General features: G+C 47.9%; 1 protein-coding gene across 4 annotated transcripts in view; it reads right to left on the bottom strand.

Annotated features, from left to right (window-relative positions):
- Positions 1–2,933: 2,933 nt before the first annotated feature.
- ABTB3 (ankyrin repeat and BTB domain containing 3) overlaps positions 2,934–14,970 on the bottom strand; it is a 389,892-nt gene continuing 377,855 nt past the window's right edge. For all 4 annotated transcript variants that reach the window (XM_067010051.1, XM_059081993.2, XM_067010050.1 and 1 more), the window contains 3 exons: positions 13,665–13,733; positions 11,721–11,834; positions 2,934–5,106 (listed from right to left, as the gene is read on the bottom strand). In XM_067010051.1, the coding sequence (XP_066866152.1) occupies positions 4,897–5,106; positions 11,721–11,834; positions 13,665–13,733 (393 nt within the window). In that variant the 3' untranslated portion in view covers positions 2,934–4,896. The remainder of the gene's footprint in view (positions 5,107–11,720; positions 11,835–13,664; positions 13,734–14,970) is intronic.

Raw genomic sequence — 14,970 nt, 5'->3', positions numbered from 1 at the left:
GGTGGAGGGATTGGGGATGAGTGTCCACACACTCCAGTGGCAGCAAAGGAGCTGAGCTTAGCTGTTGACTTGGTGAGGACAGAGATGCAGGGTTTTTGGATGGTGACATCCAGCAGTTTGTTTCATTTGGGAATTTATGACTCCCACTCCCTCCCCAAAGAGTGTTGGCCCCCAGACCTGAACTGAGAGTCAGACCCAATGAGTCTGTTCCCTGCCCAGTCATTTTTGGGGCCTTGTGTCATATGAGTCACAAATGTGAGTCTCACATTCTTGAGTTGAAGGGGAGTTTGGAAGAGCAAACCCCTGCAACTCTAGTACTTAGGAAATTGAGTATTTATTTGAAAGGAAATCCAGTTGAACTTGGCTTCCATTAAGTTACACGTTTCTTGGTCACCGACTCTGTGTTAAGGCACTGTATTAGGAACGAGGTTGGCAGTAGAATTTTTGGGGGGCAATTTCCCCATGTCGCCTGGAAGAGCAGCAAAACTCAGAGAATCACAAACCACCATGGGAAACTCTGCAGTAGAAAGTTCTAGAAAGTGACTTCCCTGGTGGCGCAGTGGTTAAGAATCTGCCTGCCAGTGCAGGGGACACGGGTTCAATCCCTGGCCCGGGAAGTTCCCACATGCCGCGGAGCAACTAAGCCCGTGCACCACAACTACTGAGCCTGCACTCTAGAGCCCACGTGCCGCAACTACTGAGCCTGCGCGCCTAGAGTCCGTGCTCCGCAACAAGAGAAGGCACCACAATGAGAAGCCCCCGCTCGCCGCAACTAGAGAAAGGCTGTGTGCAGCAACGAAGACCCAACTCAGCCAAAAAATTAAAGAAAAAAAAGTTCTAGAAATGAATGGTAAAATCATTAACCTTCCTTTCCTTGTGAGTCATCATGTTCTCCTCTCTGCTCAGTCTTAGAAATTCAGAACGCTTTTTCTCTACTACTACAAGCAGAGGCCCTGTACAAAATACCTCCTCTAATCCTCCCAAGAACCCTGTTCACTAGTTATTTTTAAACCCAATTTCTCAAAAGAGGAAAATGAAAACTAGATGCCGTAATAACTTGTCCACTGTTTTCAAAGTGAGTCGGGCTGAATCAGCTGGGAAAGGGAAGGTTTCAGGCCTGCACTGGAGCCTGACGTCCAGCAGTGGGCGCTGCACAGAAGGGCTGGGTGAATTCCTCCCCGACTTGAACGCTGAAGCCCACAAGCTCAGGAAACGGTCCGCAAGCGGGGGAGGGTGTCCACGTCGGGGCGGGTGGGAAGGGGAGGTAGGAGCGGGAGGATGTGAACACTTCTCTGACCACTCATATGTGACTCAAGCTGGCGAATGTAGGGCGAGGGGTCGGGGGAGCTGAGCACTGGATTCTGAAGAAGGCGGGGAGCCCAAGATGGGTGAAAGAGGAGATTTTCCTCAAAGAATTGCCTAGGATCCTTACCTTTCACCCACCCTGAGAGCAGGACGCCTGAGGTTAGTAAGCGCTGTGTGATACCAGCTTTGTTGAGACAACTCTGGATGACATATCACCCAGCTGGAGTAACACTTTTGCCTGGGGCTTCTCAGGAAAGAAACGCAAGCTACAAGAGTCACAGAACACCAGAGTCCCAGGGGTGCAGAGACTCTGGTAGAGGCCCTCTATCCAGCCGTACCAGAGGCCCGACTGCACTTTCCTCGAGCTTCTGCCTGAGCCCCTCTTGTGTTGGGAGCTCACACCTTGATCTCTGTTTTGGGTGGAGAATCTTCCTTCTTTTGGGGAGAACAGATGGCACCCAAGCATGGTATATATAAGACCCTTCACACGTTGAGTTGGGGAGTGGGTAGCAGAAGCCAGGTCAAGCCCTTCATGTTGATTCCCGGGGCTGCAGGCACACGAGCCTTCTGGTTTTTCACTGTGAAGGGAAGGGGCGCAGGGGAGCTACGTGGCAGGCAGGTAGGCTCCCCCGCCTACGCCTACCCCCCATGCTAAGGGGCCCTTGTGCAGTCGCTAAGAACCGGGGGACAAAGCCCCCTATCTGACAAGTAAAAGGCAAATGCCACAGCACACACTTTATCTTTCCAAAAGGAACACATCAGATGCCTTATTCACCCCGAGGCTACACAGGGGGTGATGCAGTCAAAAATAAATTGACCTTCTGTTCTCCTGGCCTGACTCAGAGTTCTGGCCCCTGGCACTCAGTTGCTTGGGTTGCTTCCTAAAGAAGAAACAGACCTCGACTGCTAAGCAGGGGTGATCAGTCTTTGCCAGAGGTGCTTGTGATGTCAGCTGTTGACCAGGCCTCACTGGCCCAGGGCTCCAGGGGCTGCCTGGACCTCTCCCTGGCTTCCTGTAGGCCTCTGTGGATAGGCCAGAGGTATTCATCTCCACCAGGCCTGGGTTGGGCCCAGGCTGGGTCAGGAGCCAGAGGGGACCAGCTGGGGACTTGGTTTGACCCCCAAGGGGAGAGCTGCTTGTCCCTCCATGACCCTCACCCCCAATCCCAGAAAGCTGCCACCATCCACAAATATCACTTCATGCTGCCCTTGGGGGCGGGGCATGCTAGGTTGAGATAACCTGTTTTTCTCCATTCCCCCACTCCCCAAAAGCTTCATCAAGGCACACAAATGACAGTCAGAACTCCATCCTTTGCAGGCGAGTTAGCTGCAGGAGGCAAGAGGCAATTACAGGTGGCACCTCTATGTCCTCTGCCTGATGGGAAGGAAATCCAAGGGTGGCACCCAGAGGTGTCTGCAGACCCATGGGACTAGAGCTTGGTTAGCCAAGTTCTAGTTGGCAGAGTGCAAGGCAATCAGCGACACGAGCACCATCTTTTATCTAACATCTTCATTTCCCTTGTTTTTTTTTCTGCAGGGGCACATTTTCCGATCTCTTAACTGAGTGAAGTTCTCAGGCTCCAACTGCGGGGTAAGAGCTCACTGGTACCATACAAACAATGCGTGGCTTGGGAAAATCATTTCTTTTAATGACAGAGAAAGCACACCAAACTATGACAGAAGCCCGTCAGGAGTTGCCACTGTACAAATCAATGCCCAGAGGCCCAGAGCTAGCATCAGACATTCACAGGGAAGTCAGTCGCGGTTAAGGAAACATCCACGCAGCATCTCGGACAGCAGGAGGCGAGAGACAGCAATGACTCAGGATGTGCTGTGTATCTGTAACTTGGACTCCTCTGTAGGCAGTTTTTTTTTTTTCCCCTTCCTCATCGGATGTTGGGGTCTGGGGAGGTTTGCAAATGACCAAGTGGAAGAGAGACCTGTGTATCAGCATCACGGAAGAGCCAATGCTGTAGACAGATGTGGCCCGGGTACTTCATGGGTCATACCCATGAAATAGGACTTGACATTGGTCCTCTGAACAATGGCTCAGGGAGCTAGTACAACGTTTGAACAGCAGCTCCTTTAGACTCTGGGGTCTGCGCACAAGTTCCCAAAGGCATGCTAGGAAATAGTTTTGTCAACGAAACTTTGCCATCCCAAAGGGTAAGAGTCATTCTCCTAGTTTTTACTGCATGTTATCTAGGTTTCAGATGAAAGGACAAGAAAAAAAAAAAAGGCAGCGACTCAAAAATTATTTGGAATATTGTGGCACTTCACTAATCTCTTTTGCTTATAATATATGGCAAAGCAAACAGAACCCTGTCGATATAAACTTTCATTATAGATAACCCTGTACTGTACACTCTCAGAATACAGAAAGAATCCATCCTATCATACATGTTTCATCTTTAAAAATAATCTAACATAGTCATATCCTCTGGCTAGTAACAAACTATTAACATCTTCTGAGAATACAGAGGAAACTCTGGGACTAATAGTAAATTCTCTGACGTGCCCCCCCATCCCCTATGCAGCATCATCTATGAACACGTTTCTGCAAAAGCATCCCAGCATCATTTGTAACTAGGAAAGGAAATGGATATGATAGTTTCACCAAATGGACTTTTAGCAAGAAGTGATGGGACATTTTTACCTTGGCAAAAAATGAAGCACAAACATAACATTTTACAGGTTCAGGCCCATGCAAATGCATGTTTTTTTTTTTTTTTATGTGGGGGGATTTTATTCTCACCCCGAAATCACGATTAGCATGCAGGTTTTTTTCAACTATTGAGTTAATTATTGGCAGTGCACCTCTTTTGTGTAACCATGATCACTAAGGCAAGGTTATTATTTCACCTTGTGTAGAATATCAGCAATATCTTCTCAGATGCATGTTTATACAGTGTAGAACTGCGACTGTTTTTTTTTTTTTAAAAAAAAAGAAATCTCAAAACACAGATCCCTAAACACAATCCAGTTGAAAATGAACTGTTAAGCTTTTAGAAATATATTTTAAACTACAAGGCTGCCCTGTTTTGGGGTTTTTGTTTTTATGAACATTTTAAAAAGTTCCCACCCCTAAAAATATGCCAAATGATGTCTTCGTCATTGGGAACAGTCTCACCAATTTGCTACCATGGTTTAACTCTTGCGGAATTGCAGCTACTAAGGTAATGTGTAATAAATATAATGCTTTTCAGAGTTGGTACAGTGAAGTTCTCCAGCTGTCAACCTGGAACCTGAACGACCTTTAGTTCTCAGTCTATTTGCTGGACAGCGGTCCCTGGCAAGGGGTGTTCAACTGCCCCAGGGGTGCTTTCAGATGAGGTTAGCTCGGCTGCCCCACGTTGGCCTTCTAGCTGTGGATCCAGCTGCAATCTGACCTGCAGGCCAGTGGCATGTCCTTTGTTTCTCAACAGGAGCTCATGGGAGCTGCATTTGCTTATTCAAGAGCAGCTGAGGCAGTAAAGGCAGCTCCTCGGCCCAGCCAAAAACAGATGCCAGGTGAGACTTGTATGTTTGTGTGAAGCCAATGCAGCAGCAGAACTGGCAAGTCCCCAGGGAACATTCCTTGGACTGGACGTTTCATACAACAGAACCTTTGGAAGATGACAAGTGGATTGACTGAATCCTGATGGCCAACGTCCTCTGTAAGTCCTGGAGCACATCCTGGCCCGTCCCTTCGCCATTTTTGTCATATAGGAGCTGCTTGAATGCTTCGTTTTCTATGAGGACCATCATGTTTTTGAGAAAGTAGCCTTCGCAATATGCTGAGAGCTCAATGACTCCAAGAAACTGTGGAGAGTGGAGAAGAAGCAGGAGATGGTTATGTTTCTGAAAGCACCTGTTTTCACATGTGTTGATGGCGAACACCTGTTAAGGTAGACTGACTGTGACAGTGGCCCTGATTCTGCATCCTTTGCTGTATTCACACCCAGGGTATGTGACTTTGCAGCTCCTCCCATCAAAGGGCTGAGTCCATTTCTCCCCGCCTTGGCCTTGTGAGTTGCTCAGGCCAAGAGAACACAGTTGAAGTGAGAGTTGCCAGTTCTGAGCTGGCTTCAAGTGGCCATGTGTGCTTCCGTGCTCTCTCTCAGAACCCTGCCTCTGCCTCAAAAACAAGCCTGAGCTAGCCTGCTTGCAGCTGGACCAACCACGTGAAACTGACCCGACGGCGACAGAGCCCAGCCAGGATCCGCACAGCCAGCCACAGCCGACCGGCCAGCTGACCTCAGAAGCAAGGCTGGCTGAGACCAGAAGAGCCCAGCCACGCCGTCAACTCATGTACTAAACAAGCACTCACTCTTTTAACACTGGGTTTTGGGTCTCTTTGCTCCACTACAGATAACTGGTGCACCGACGGAGTTGCCGACACAGTTCTAATCTCTTTACAAGTATCTATTAACTCACTTAATTCTCACAACCATCCTATGAGTGGGCACTGCCTACCTACCCCCTGTATTTAGGGCAGTGGTTCTCGACAAGGGGTGATTTTGTCTCTGAGGGAGACATCTGGAAGTCTGGACACATTTTTGGTTGTCACAGCTTGGGGGCGGGGGTGGCATGTGTACTACTGGCATCTAGTGGGTAGAAGCCTGGGATGCCACTAAATACCCCACCATGCAGAGGACAGACCCCCTGGCAGAGAATTATGCAGCTCACATTGTCAGTAGTGCCAAGGTTGAGAAACTGATCAGGAGACATGGTTCCTGACAGACTAAACCAATACGGAAGGGATGACATTGACCTGCCTCACTTTACAAGCCCAAGAAGAAGGCTTGGCAGATAGTAGACACAATATGGATTTGTTGAACGTATGAATGAACAGTTAATTCTCAGAGTAGTGACACCAGCAGCAAACATTTATTGACAGCATATCATGTGCTGGGCACCATGCTAGGCACTTCACGTGCATCATCTCACAGTCCTCAAATGTCCTTGAGGCAGGTACTATTACCACCTTCAATTTATAGATGAGGAAAGTGAGACAAGAGAGCAGCTGACAAAAATGCACACAACATGTCAAGGACAGAACCAGGAGCTGAACCCTGGTAACTCAAGTCCTGAAGGCTGTGTGTTTGACCATTAGGATGCACTGCCTCTGGCCTGATACCATTCAACCTCGAAAGCGTGCTTGGTGGAGGAATTCCTGTTTGAGATGCAGAAGCAAATGTGCATACGAGGGTCAGCTGTGTCCTTATTCAAACCTTTTCTACAGTTTTCAAAGCTTGTCTCTCTTTTGCAATGAGCTGGATGCTCAGAAGTTAGTTAAACGTTCCCTGAGATGATATCCTGTTGCTTTATTTAGATGCTAAATTATCTAAATGCGGAATTTATCGTTCTGAACTCCCTAATATGCTGTCCTTAAGCCAGAGATACGCTTTAAGCTGCTCCACGCGGAATGGTGGAATTACGATGAGGCAGCGCCAACAGGGCGATGGTGGAATGAGCGGGACACCTGGATTCAAGTTGGGGTTCCCCCACTTTTCTGAATATGTGACCAGGGCTGGGTCACTTGGCCTCTGGCTTTAGGCTCCTCATTTTCAAAATGGGAACTATGTCACTTGCATCATAGACCTGTTGGGGGGATTGAATGGAACATAACTGATGGCAGGATTGTCATCTGTCACACTTATAGGGGAGGCAGCTTAGGAAGGGAGCTAAGGGAGGGGGCTCTGGAATCTGTGTGAGTTTTTAATCCAGACTTTGCCACTTCCAGCCATCGGCTGCTGGGCAAGTTATTTAATCTCTCTGTGCCTCCATATTCCTGTCCCTAAAATGGGGGAAGATAATAACACCTACCTAATAAGCTGTCGCCGGCATTAAACGAGATAATACATGGCACATTCAGAACAATGGCTGATTGTAGTCAGTGCTCACTCAATGTTAGCTGACATGCTAAATGTAAACTATTCATAATTATGACTCTCATCTCACTCATTTAAATCCAGGGACCCACGTGGACAAAGTAGGTGCCTAGGTTGGGATAAGGGGAGTTGACTGTATCTATGGAACCTAGTTCAGCTAACTGGCCCATAGAAGGACCAAGCCTGTAACCTTTTTTTCTTTTTTTTAAAAACTATTATTATTATTTTTTGGCTGCATCACATGGCTTGCGGGATCTCAGTCCTCCAACCAGGGACTGAATCCAGGCCACGGCAGTGAAAGCCTGGAATCCTAACCACTAGGCCACTAGGGAACTCCCTCGAGCCTGTACCTTGAACTCACTGACACCGTGTGCTAATTCACTGAGCCAATGACTTATCTTCATAAAAATCATGTGCAACTTTGGGCAAGTCAAATCACTTCTCTGGGCCTCAGTTTCCAGGCTACAAAATGAGGGGGTGTGGACTGGAGGGTACCATGCTCTGTGCATTTAGGACTCGGACACACCAGGCAATTCTGTGGGCTCTGAGAGGCTTAGGGGGCCTGGTGAGCTTTATCAGGTGAGCAGGCTTGTTATCACACAAATGTTCACAGAGATGCATAGCATCTTGGAGCTGGAAGAGTTCTTAGGAATGCTTTCATTCTTTCAACATGAACCCTCCTTTTAGAGTCACAGAGAAAAAGCCTCATTGTACATGTGGGGAAACTAAGGCTCAGAGTTTCCTATCTCTGATTCTGTGGCCACAGAGAGACCCTCTTCCCTTACCACACCTAGCCACTTGCTTTGTATAGGGGTGTCTCTCATCACAAGTTAGTGTAATTGGAAAAGAATAAACACAAGAAGTACTTACATTTATATTTGGTGATATTTATTGAATGGTGAGTATATATCAGATGCTTGCCTACCTTTACACAGTTAATTACAGATAGAACTGGGACCAGACTTCTCACCTTCTAGACCAACGGTTGACAAACTACACTACAGGCTTGTGAGCCAAATCTGGCCCACCACCTGTTTTTGTAAATAAAGTTTTATTGGGAGACAGCCACGCCCATTCATTTACATATTGTCTCTGGCTGCTTTTCACTACAATGGCAGAATTGAGTAGGATCAAAGTGACAGCATGGCCTCTGTGAAAATATTTATCTGGACCTTCACAGAAGAAGTTTGCTGACCCCTCTCCTAGACAGTACCTTTTTCAAGTGCAGAGACCATATCTTACTAATTTCTTATTCAGATGTATATACATCTCCTGGTAAACAGTGGGCTCACAATAAACACTAGGGAATGAATCCCTTGGTTTCCAAACACACGTTCTTCCCATCACAGTGCCCCATTGAGCTTACTGCGTTAGCTTAGATTCAATTTGATGAACCAGCTTGTTCTTATTCTCGAGTTGAAAGACACCCTGAAAGGGCCATCAGAAGCTCCAGGGCCTCTTCTTCATGACTGAATAGTTCGAGACAGCTTTGCTAGGAAAAGAAAGATGAGGAAGCCATGCATTTATGGGCTAGGTTTCTCTTCTGGGCTGGAAAGCCCCACAGCTGTCTCCAATGGTTAGGTGCAGAACAGAGGTAAGGCTGCCAAGAACTTGTTGACATTTGAAGCATGGTGGTTAGTATCTCAATGCCTGCATTTCCTGGGGTTCCAAACCGAGTATTGGTTTCTTTTCTGTCTCTTTTACTAAACTAGCCTCAGTATGCAGCACAAGCTGGCAGTAATAGAATCCACGTGGCAGGTTATCATTAGCAGGAGCTGCAGGATCCACAGCACAGGGGAAGCAGAAAATAGAAAGGGCAACGGGTGCTGGCATTGCCCCGTTCTCCATGCGAGTATCACGAAGGGCAGGCGTTGACCTTGGAAACATTCCAGGATGAGGCCTGGGAGGGTAGACAGAGGTTGGCGTCTGTAAAAGACCGAGCTCTGGCTGCAGAGGCACGTCAATGAAAGAGGCAGTTCTTTGCCATCGGTGTTCCAAGCCTGTAGCACTAATGTATTCCCAGCCCGGGCTCACGTTGCATCGGGTGCGTTATTAAATAAAAAGACAGCTACAGAAGCTGCCTGCCAAGGAGCCTGAAGTTATTAAAATGGGACTGTGGAACGCAGGCCTTGCTGCCAAGGAGATAGGCCACAGCAAAGCCACTGTAGATGTGGGGTTCACAGGGCAATTTGGGTGTCTAATGGCCAGGGGAGGGGGCAGAGGACTGTGAGACTAATTGGGCCCTCTTCCTGGGTAGAGAGTTTCTCTGGATGCTTTTTTCGCAAAGTAACCAGTTCAAGATTAAAAAAAAAAAATTTTTTTTTGCTGTGTCTCAAGAAACCAGATTTTGGTAAAGCCCTTACTTAACCAAAACATCCAGTGTGTGTGGGTAGAAAGTAGCCTGACTGAACCTTTTGATTTACTGATGACCAATCAGAAAATCTTTTTTTGAGTATTATTGCAAGGATTATTGCAAATATTTTGAACATTTATTAGGCCAGACAATAAACACAAGGAAGTAAACCTGTGCTTTGGAGTGAGGCAAATCTAGGTTTACGTTCTGGGCAAATATCCCAAAGAACTGAAAGAAGGGACTGGAACGGATATTTGCGCACCCCTGTTGATAGCAGCATTATTCACAAGAGCCAAAAGGTGGAAGCAACCCAGGTATCCACTGATGGATGAATGGATAAACCCGTGGTACATACATGCAATGGAATATTATTCAGCCTGAAAAAGAAATGAAATTCCGACACACACTACAACATGGGTGAACCCCGAGGACATTGTACTAACCGAAAGAAGCCGGCCACAGAAATAAGCCAGACAAATACCATATGATTCCATTTACATGAAGTACCTAGAGCAGTCAAACTCACAGAGACAGAAAGTAGAATGATGGTTGCAAGGGCTGGGGAGGAGGGGGAATGGGGAGTTAGTGTTTAATGGGTATAGAATTTCAGTTTGGGAAGATGAAAAATTCTGGAGATGGATGGCAGTGATGGTTGCACAACGCGAATGAACGTAACACCGCTGAAGTGTGTACACTTAGAAATGGTTAAAATGGTAAGTTTCACATTACGTATGTTTTACCATAATGAAAAAAAATCTCTGTACTAGCTGTGTGACCTTAAGCAAGTTACTTCGCCTCTCTGTGCCTCAGTTTCCTTATTATAACATGGGACTAATGAGAGGGTTGTGGTGAGGATTTCAAAAGACAACGCAACAAAGCCTTAAGCACAGAGGCCTGCACCTGGAAAGGACTCAGGGAATGTCGGTGTAAAACAGAAAATAACATCTAAAACGCAACCTGTGTTTTCACAACAAGCAGAGTAACCATTATTCACATCAGTTGTCACTCTACAACCGTGGATGTGGGAGGCATGTGTGCTGAGCTCCAGTTATACCAAAGAAGAGCGCTTTGTTTTAAATTAACTCCTGATCTTAATTTATTTCATTGTTTCTTCCCAGCAGTTGCTAATCCCCCCCGTCCTGAGCGCATGAACCAAAATGAAGTGGCACCTGGACACATGATTTTAATTCTCTTGGTCCCGGTATCCCCACTTGTGAAGTGAATTGGATGAAATCGGTGGTTCACTGATTTTACTCCAAAAACTGGAGTGAAGACCGGCCTTAGGGCTGAAATCACAAAGGTTGCCCTGCAAGCCTGTTAAAAATACAGATTCCTGGGCTTCCCTGCAGAGATCTTTGGGGTGAAGGGCCACACCGAGATTCCAAATGTCACCCCAGGTGTTGGGGCCACCTGACCAGGAGGACGCCTTGGACCTCTCTAGTATTGACAGCCTCTTCTCAACCTTGGCACATCTGAGAATCACCCAGGAAGCTATGAAAAAAATACCTTTTTTCCAGGCTCCACCCCCAGGGATTGATGAATTGGACTGTGATAGGTCCCAGGCATGGGGATTTTAAGTGAGTGCCCAGGTGATTCTACCGTGCAGCTGCAGCCAGCATCAGGAACCTCAGTTCTAGCATAATAGTTCTCACCTGTGAACACCCCAGAATCACCTGGAGGGCCTGGGAAGCCATAGACGGCCAGACCTCACTCACAAAGTTTCTGATTCAGTAGCTCTGGGTGGGGCCTACAATATACATTCCTGACAAGTTTCTGGTTGATACTGATGCTGCTGGATTGGAGACGACACTTGGAGAACCACTGCTCAAGGTGTGGCCTAGACCAGCTGCAGAAGCTTCACCTGGGAGCCTGTTAGAAACGCAGGACCAGCGCCCACCCCAGAGCCTGCTGAATCAGTCTGCAATGTGACTCATACGCATGCTACAGTTTGAGAATGACTCTGCTTTTGAAACGTCTGCTTGCTTGCTTTCATTGTGTTCTGGAGGCGTGGATAAAGGGAAAGACATCTCTTCTAAGCAGGAAGCAGACCTTGGGAGGAGTGATGACGGCTTGGCCTAAATGCACAGGCCCAGCATCTGCGCTCTACCTGGACTCAGAGTGTCTGCAAAGAAAGCCTGTCCCGCATCAGGGCATGGGGGTGCTCGGCAAGCGAGGATGGGATCGATTACCTTAGCGTGGTTGTAAATATCCACACAGTTGTCGGTATTGATGCTCTTTGCACAGATAATCTCACAGTGTCGCTGCAAAGCCTCCAGCTGGAAAAATTTAGCAGCAGACAGAAGCTAAAAACCATGAAAAGAGCCTGTTAGAGGTTGGGAGGTGGAAGGAGAGCAACGCCCACAGTGAGAAAACTCTTCACCTCCCACAGCGGTACCCAAGGTGAAGGCACCAGAAATAAAGTGTCGGACATCACTCTAAAGCTGGAAGCTGTTGCCGGCATTAGAGGACTAAGACTCAGCGACAGAATTCAACTGCAGGGGAAGATGGCACGGGAGAGGGGTGGGGTCGAAGTGAATCAAATTTACATTTATTATAGCAAGAGGTCAAGGAAAACTGCCTAAAATTGTTACGTCCAGCAATAAGGGTGACGCTCTTATTCAGCAAGGTGGGTGTCAATGTGGCTCACTCCATGTATCCATGTCTCCACACAGATGTCACCTCAGGACTCCTCCCTCCATCACCGTCTGGCCCCCTTACCCTGTCTGAGTTTTCCTCACAGCCCTTCTCACACCAGACATGATGTCATGCCTGTCGCCCTCTCCAGAGACCAGGAGGGCAGGGATCTCTGTCCCTTTGCATAGCTGCTGTATTCCAGCCCTGAGCACGGCACCTGGCTGTGGCAGATGCCGAGCAGAGGCTCTGGGGAGGGGAGGAAAGGGCTGAAGCAAGAGTTCAGAGGGATTGCCTTTGGGGAAAGGACTGGGAGGCTGGGCGAGGTGCTTTTCATGTACTATAAAGCCCTTCTGTATTGTCTACATGATTGAAATGTATGTTCATTATTTCAATTTGAAAATAATTTTTTGAAAAGATTTACAAAAGAGTCTGAGTCCTCAGAGTGTAGTTTAGCCCTGAGGTTGTGACGTGTCAGAGGAGCCATCCAGAGAGACAGGAGGGTAACTCTGGGGGGCGGGGGAGTGACCACAGAAGGTTTCACAGAGTAAGAACAAAAGGATAAATGGCCCCCAGTGAACACACAGCCCCTGTGACACATGCCAGGTACTGTAGTAAGCACCTTACAAATAGAAACTCTCAGGATCTTCAAAACCCAATGGGGTAGATATTGTACATATCCCCATTCTACAGGTTGGGAAACTGAGGATCAGAGAGGTTAAATTACTGCTCCAAGATCACACAGCTCAGAAGGGGTAGAGCCTGGATCTGAACCCAGTCTGGCCCAGAGCCCATGTCTGAACCACTGTGTGGCGTCACCTCTTGAACAACTCATAGTGTTCTGACATCTCTCATCAGCCACCCTGGACTTCAGGCACCTGAAAGGGCTCCTGGCTCTTTCGCTCAGGAATATCAAAGTGATTTTGGCTTCTGGTTCAAAGCTACCAGCTTTGACACGAGTTCCACTTCTAGGAAGGAGCAGGGAGGGGAGAAGAGGCAGAGTTACGAGAGGTGGACAGGAGACTGGGAGAGCCAGGGAGCTGCAGGAATGAGGGGCCTGAGTGAGGCCAGGAGAGCTTTGTAACTGGTTCTTGGCTTCTGCCTCAGTGGACATGCTGAGATTTGAGGAATGCTTTCAGACCATATATTTCTCTTACAAATGACAAGCGAGAAGTCATCAAAGATAGTTCCTGATGATGCTATTTGAGCCCCAGCTGTGCCTGAAGCTAGCGCTAGCCTCAGACTCTTCAGTAAATTTCCTTTCCTCCACCCGCCAAAGCCAGTTAAAATTGGGCTTCACTCAGTTGCTATTGAAAAGGGATCAGACTAGCGCACCCAGCACCCCAGCCTTCCAGGGGAGGGGGCTCTGATGAGAAGCCCTTGGGAGATCTAAGGAGGCAGGCAGGACCCCAAAGCCTGCATCCAAATGAAGACCCAACACAGCCTCCCCCCAGACACCGCCCGTGACTGCCACCCACTCAATGACACAGCGGCTTCCTTACCTCCATGATCTCGTTGTTTTTAATGAGAAGCGACTCTGGGCCACCGTAGTAGAGGTACTGCATGACCAGCTGGAAGACAGAACCCAGGGAGCCAAGTGTCAATGGCACACAGACACAGTCATCTTAAAGCCATCCACTCAAACCCTCAGGCCGGTTCTGAGTCCCTGTATGACACCCCTTTTTAAGGGTGGCCATTCCCACCGGATCACTGCCTTTCAGGAGAAGTTCCCTTTAAAAGTTTTATAGGCTGGATATTTTTCCTTACGCCATGCTGCAGTCTGTCTCCCTGTGGTTCATCCTCAGCGCCAAATTAAACAATTCTAAGCTCTGCTCCCCGGGATGGTTTTCCCCCGTCTATGAGTGATAATCCTAGGTTGTCCTCCTACCTACCACCCCACCGAGCTGCCCAGAACTGCAGCACACGTGGTGTGGCTTAAAGACCCTGCACCAGCGGCAGTCCCCCTGGGAACATGGCCCGGTTTGACTAGAAGCCTCTTGTTTAAGTTCCAGAGGGTGACTGAGCCACGGTGAAACCACCTGCTTATTATAACTTGACAAGATCCAAGATGAAGCCATCAGGGGTCCAGGGTTTCAACGTTTCATTGATGGTGTGAACTGTCCAAGCCGGGTTTTGTACACGTGACTCAGGATGCAGGATGCTGTGCCGAGTCTCAGAGCTTTGCAAACTGGTGTCCCTCAAGTAGAATGAAGCCTCAGGATGTGTTAGTATTGGCTGTCACCACCTCCCATGGAGCTGAGTATAAATGTTTTAGGTGGTGTGTATCCTTCCCGGTCGGCTACTGTCTCCACTCCTCTCTAATGTCTTCTGCCTGCCTGTATGACACACTGACTTTAGCTGCCTGGGCTTAATAAAGGTGTGTTGGAAAAATCTGTAGACTGTTACATTGCATTTTGGGGCGCCTATAAAATGAGGTGCTTGGACTGGGCTGCCCTCTATGGTCCCTTCAGGCTCTGAGAGTCTGTGACTAATACAGAACAGTGGTTAGGAGCAAGGAACCTGGAGCTGGGCTGCCTCAGTTTCTGATCTGGCTCTGCCACTTAAAAGCTGGGTGACCTGGATTAAGTTAGGCTCTCTGTGCCTCAGTTTCATCATCTGTAAAGTGGGGATAATATGACCTACCTCATGGGGTTGTGATGAGGATTAAATGAGTGAATATATGTAACAGGCCTAACGGCCCTGGCAGGTGCATGGCAAGAACTCAATAAATGCTGGCTCTTCAATTTTCTCTGAGGTTGAAAAATCTTCTTCCAGTAGTGCTTCTGCCATGTGCTGCCACTTTCTTAC

The sequence above is a fragment of the Kogia breviceps genome, chromosome 12 (assembly GCF_026419965.1).
Source record: "Kogia breviceps isolate mKogBre1 chromosome 12, mKogBre1 haplotype 1, whole genome shotgun sequence".
Lineage (NCBI taxonomy): Eukaryota > Metazoa > Chordata > Mammalia > Artiodactyla > Physeteridae > Kogia > Kogia breviceps.
Note: the sequence above shows the minus strand (reverse complement) of the source record. Positions and strands in the feature narration are given on the sequence as shown.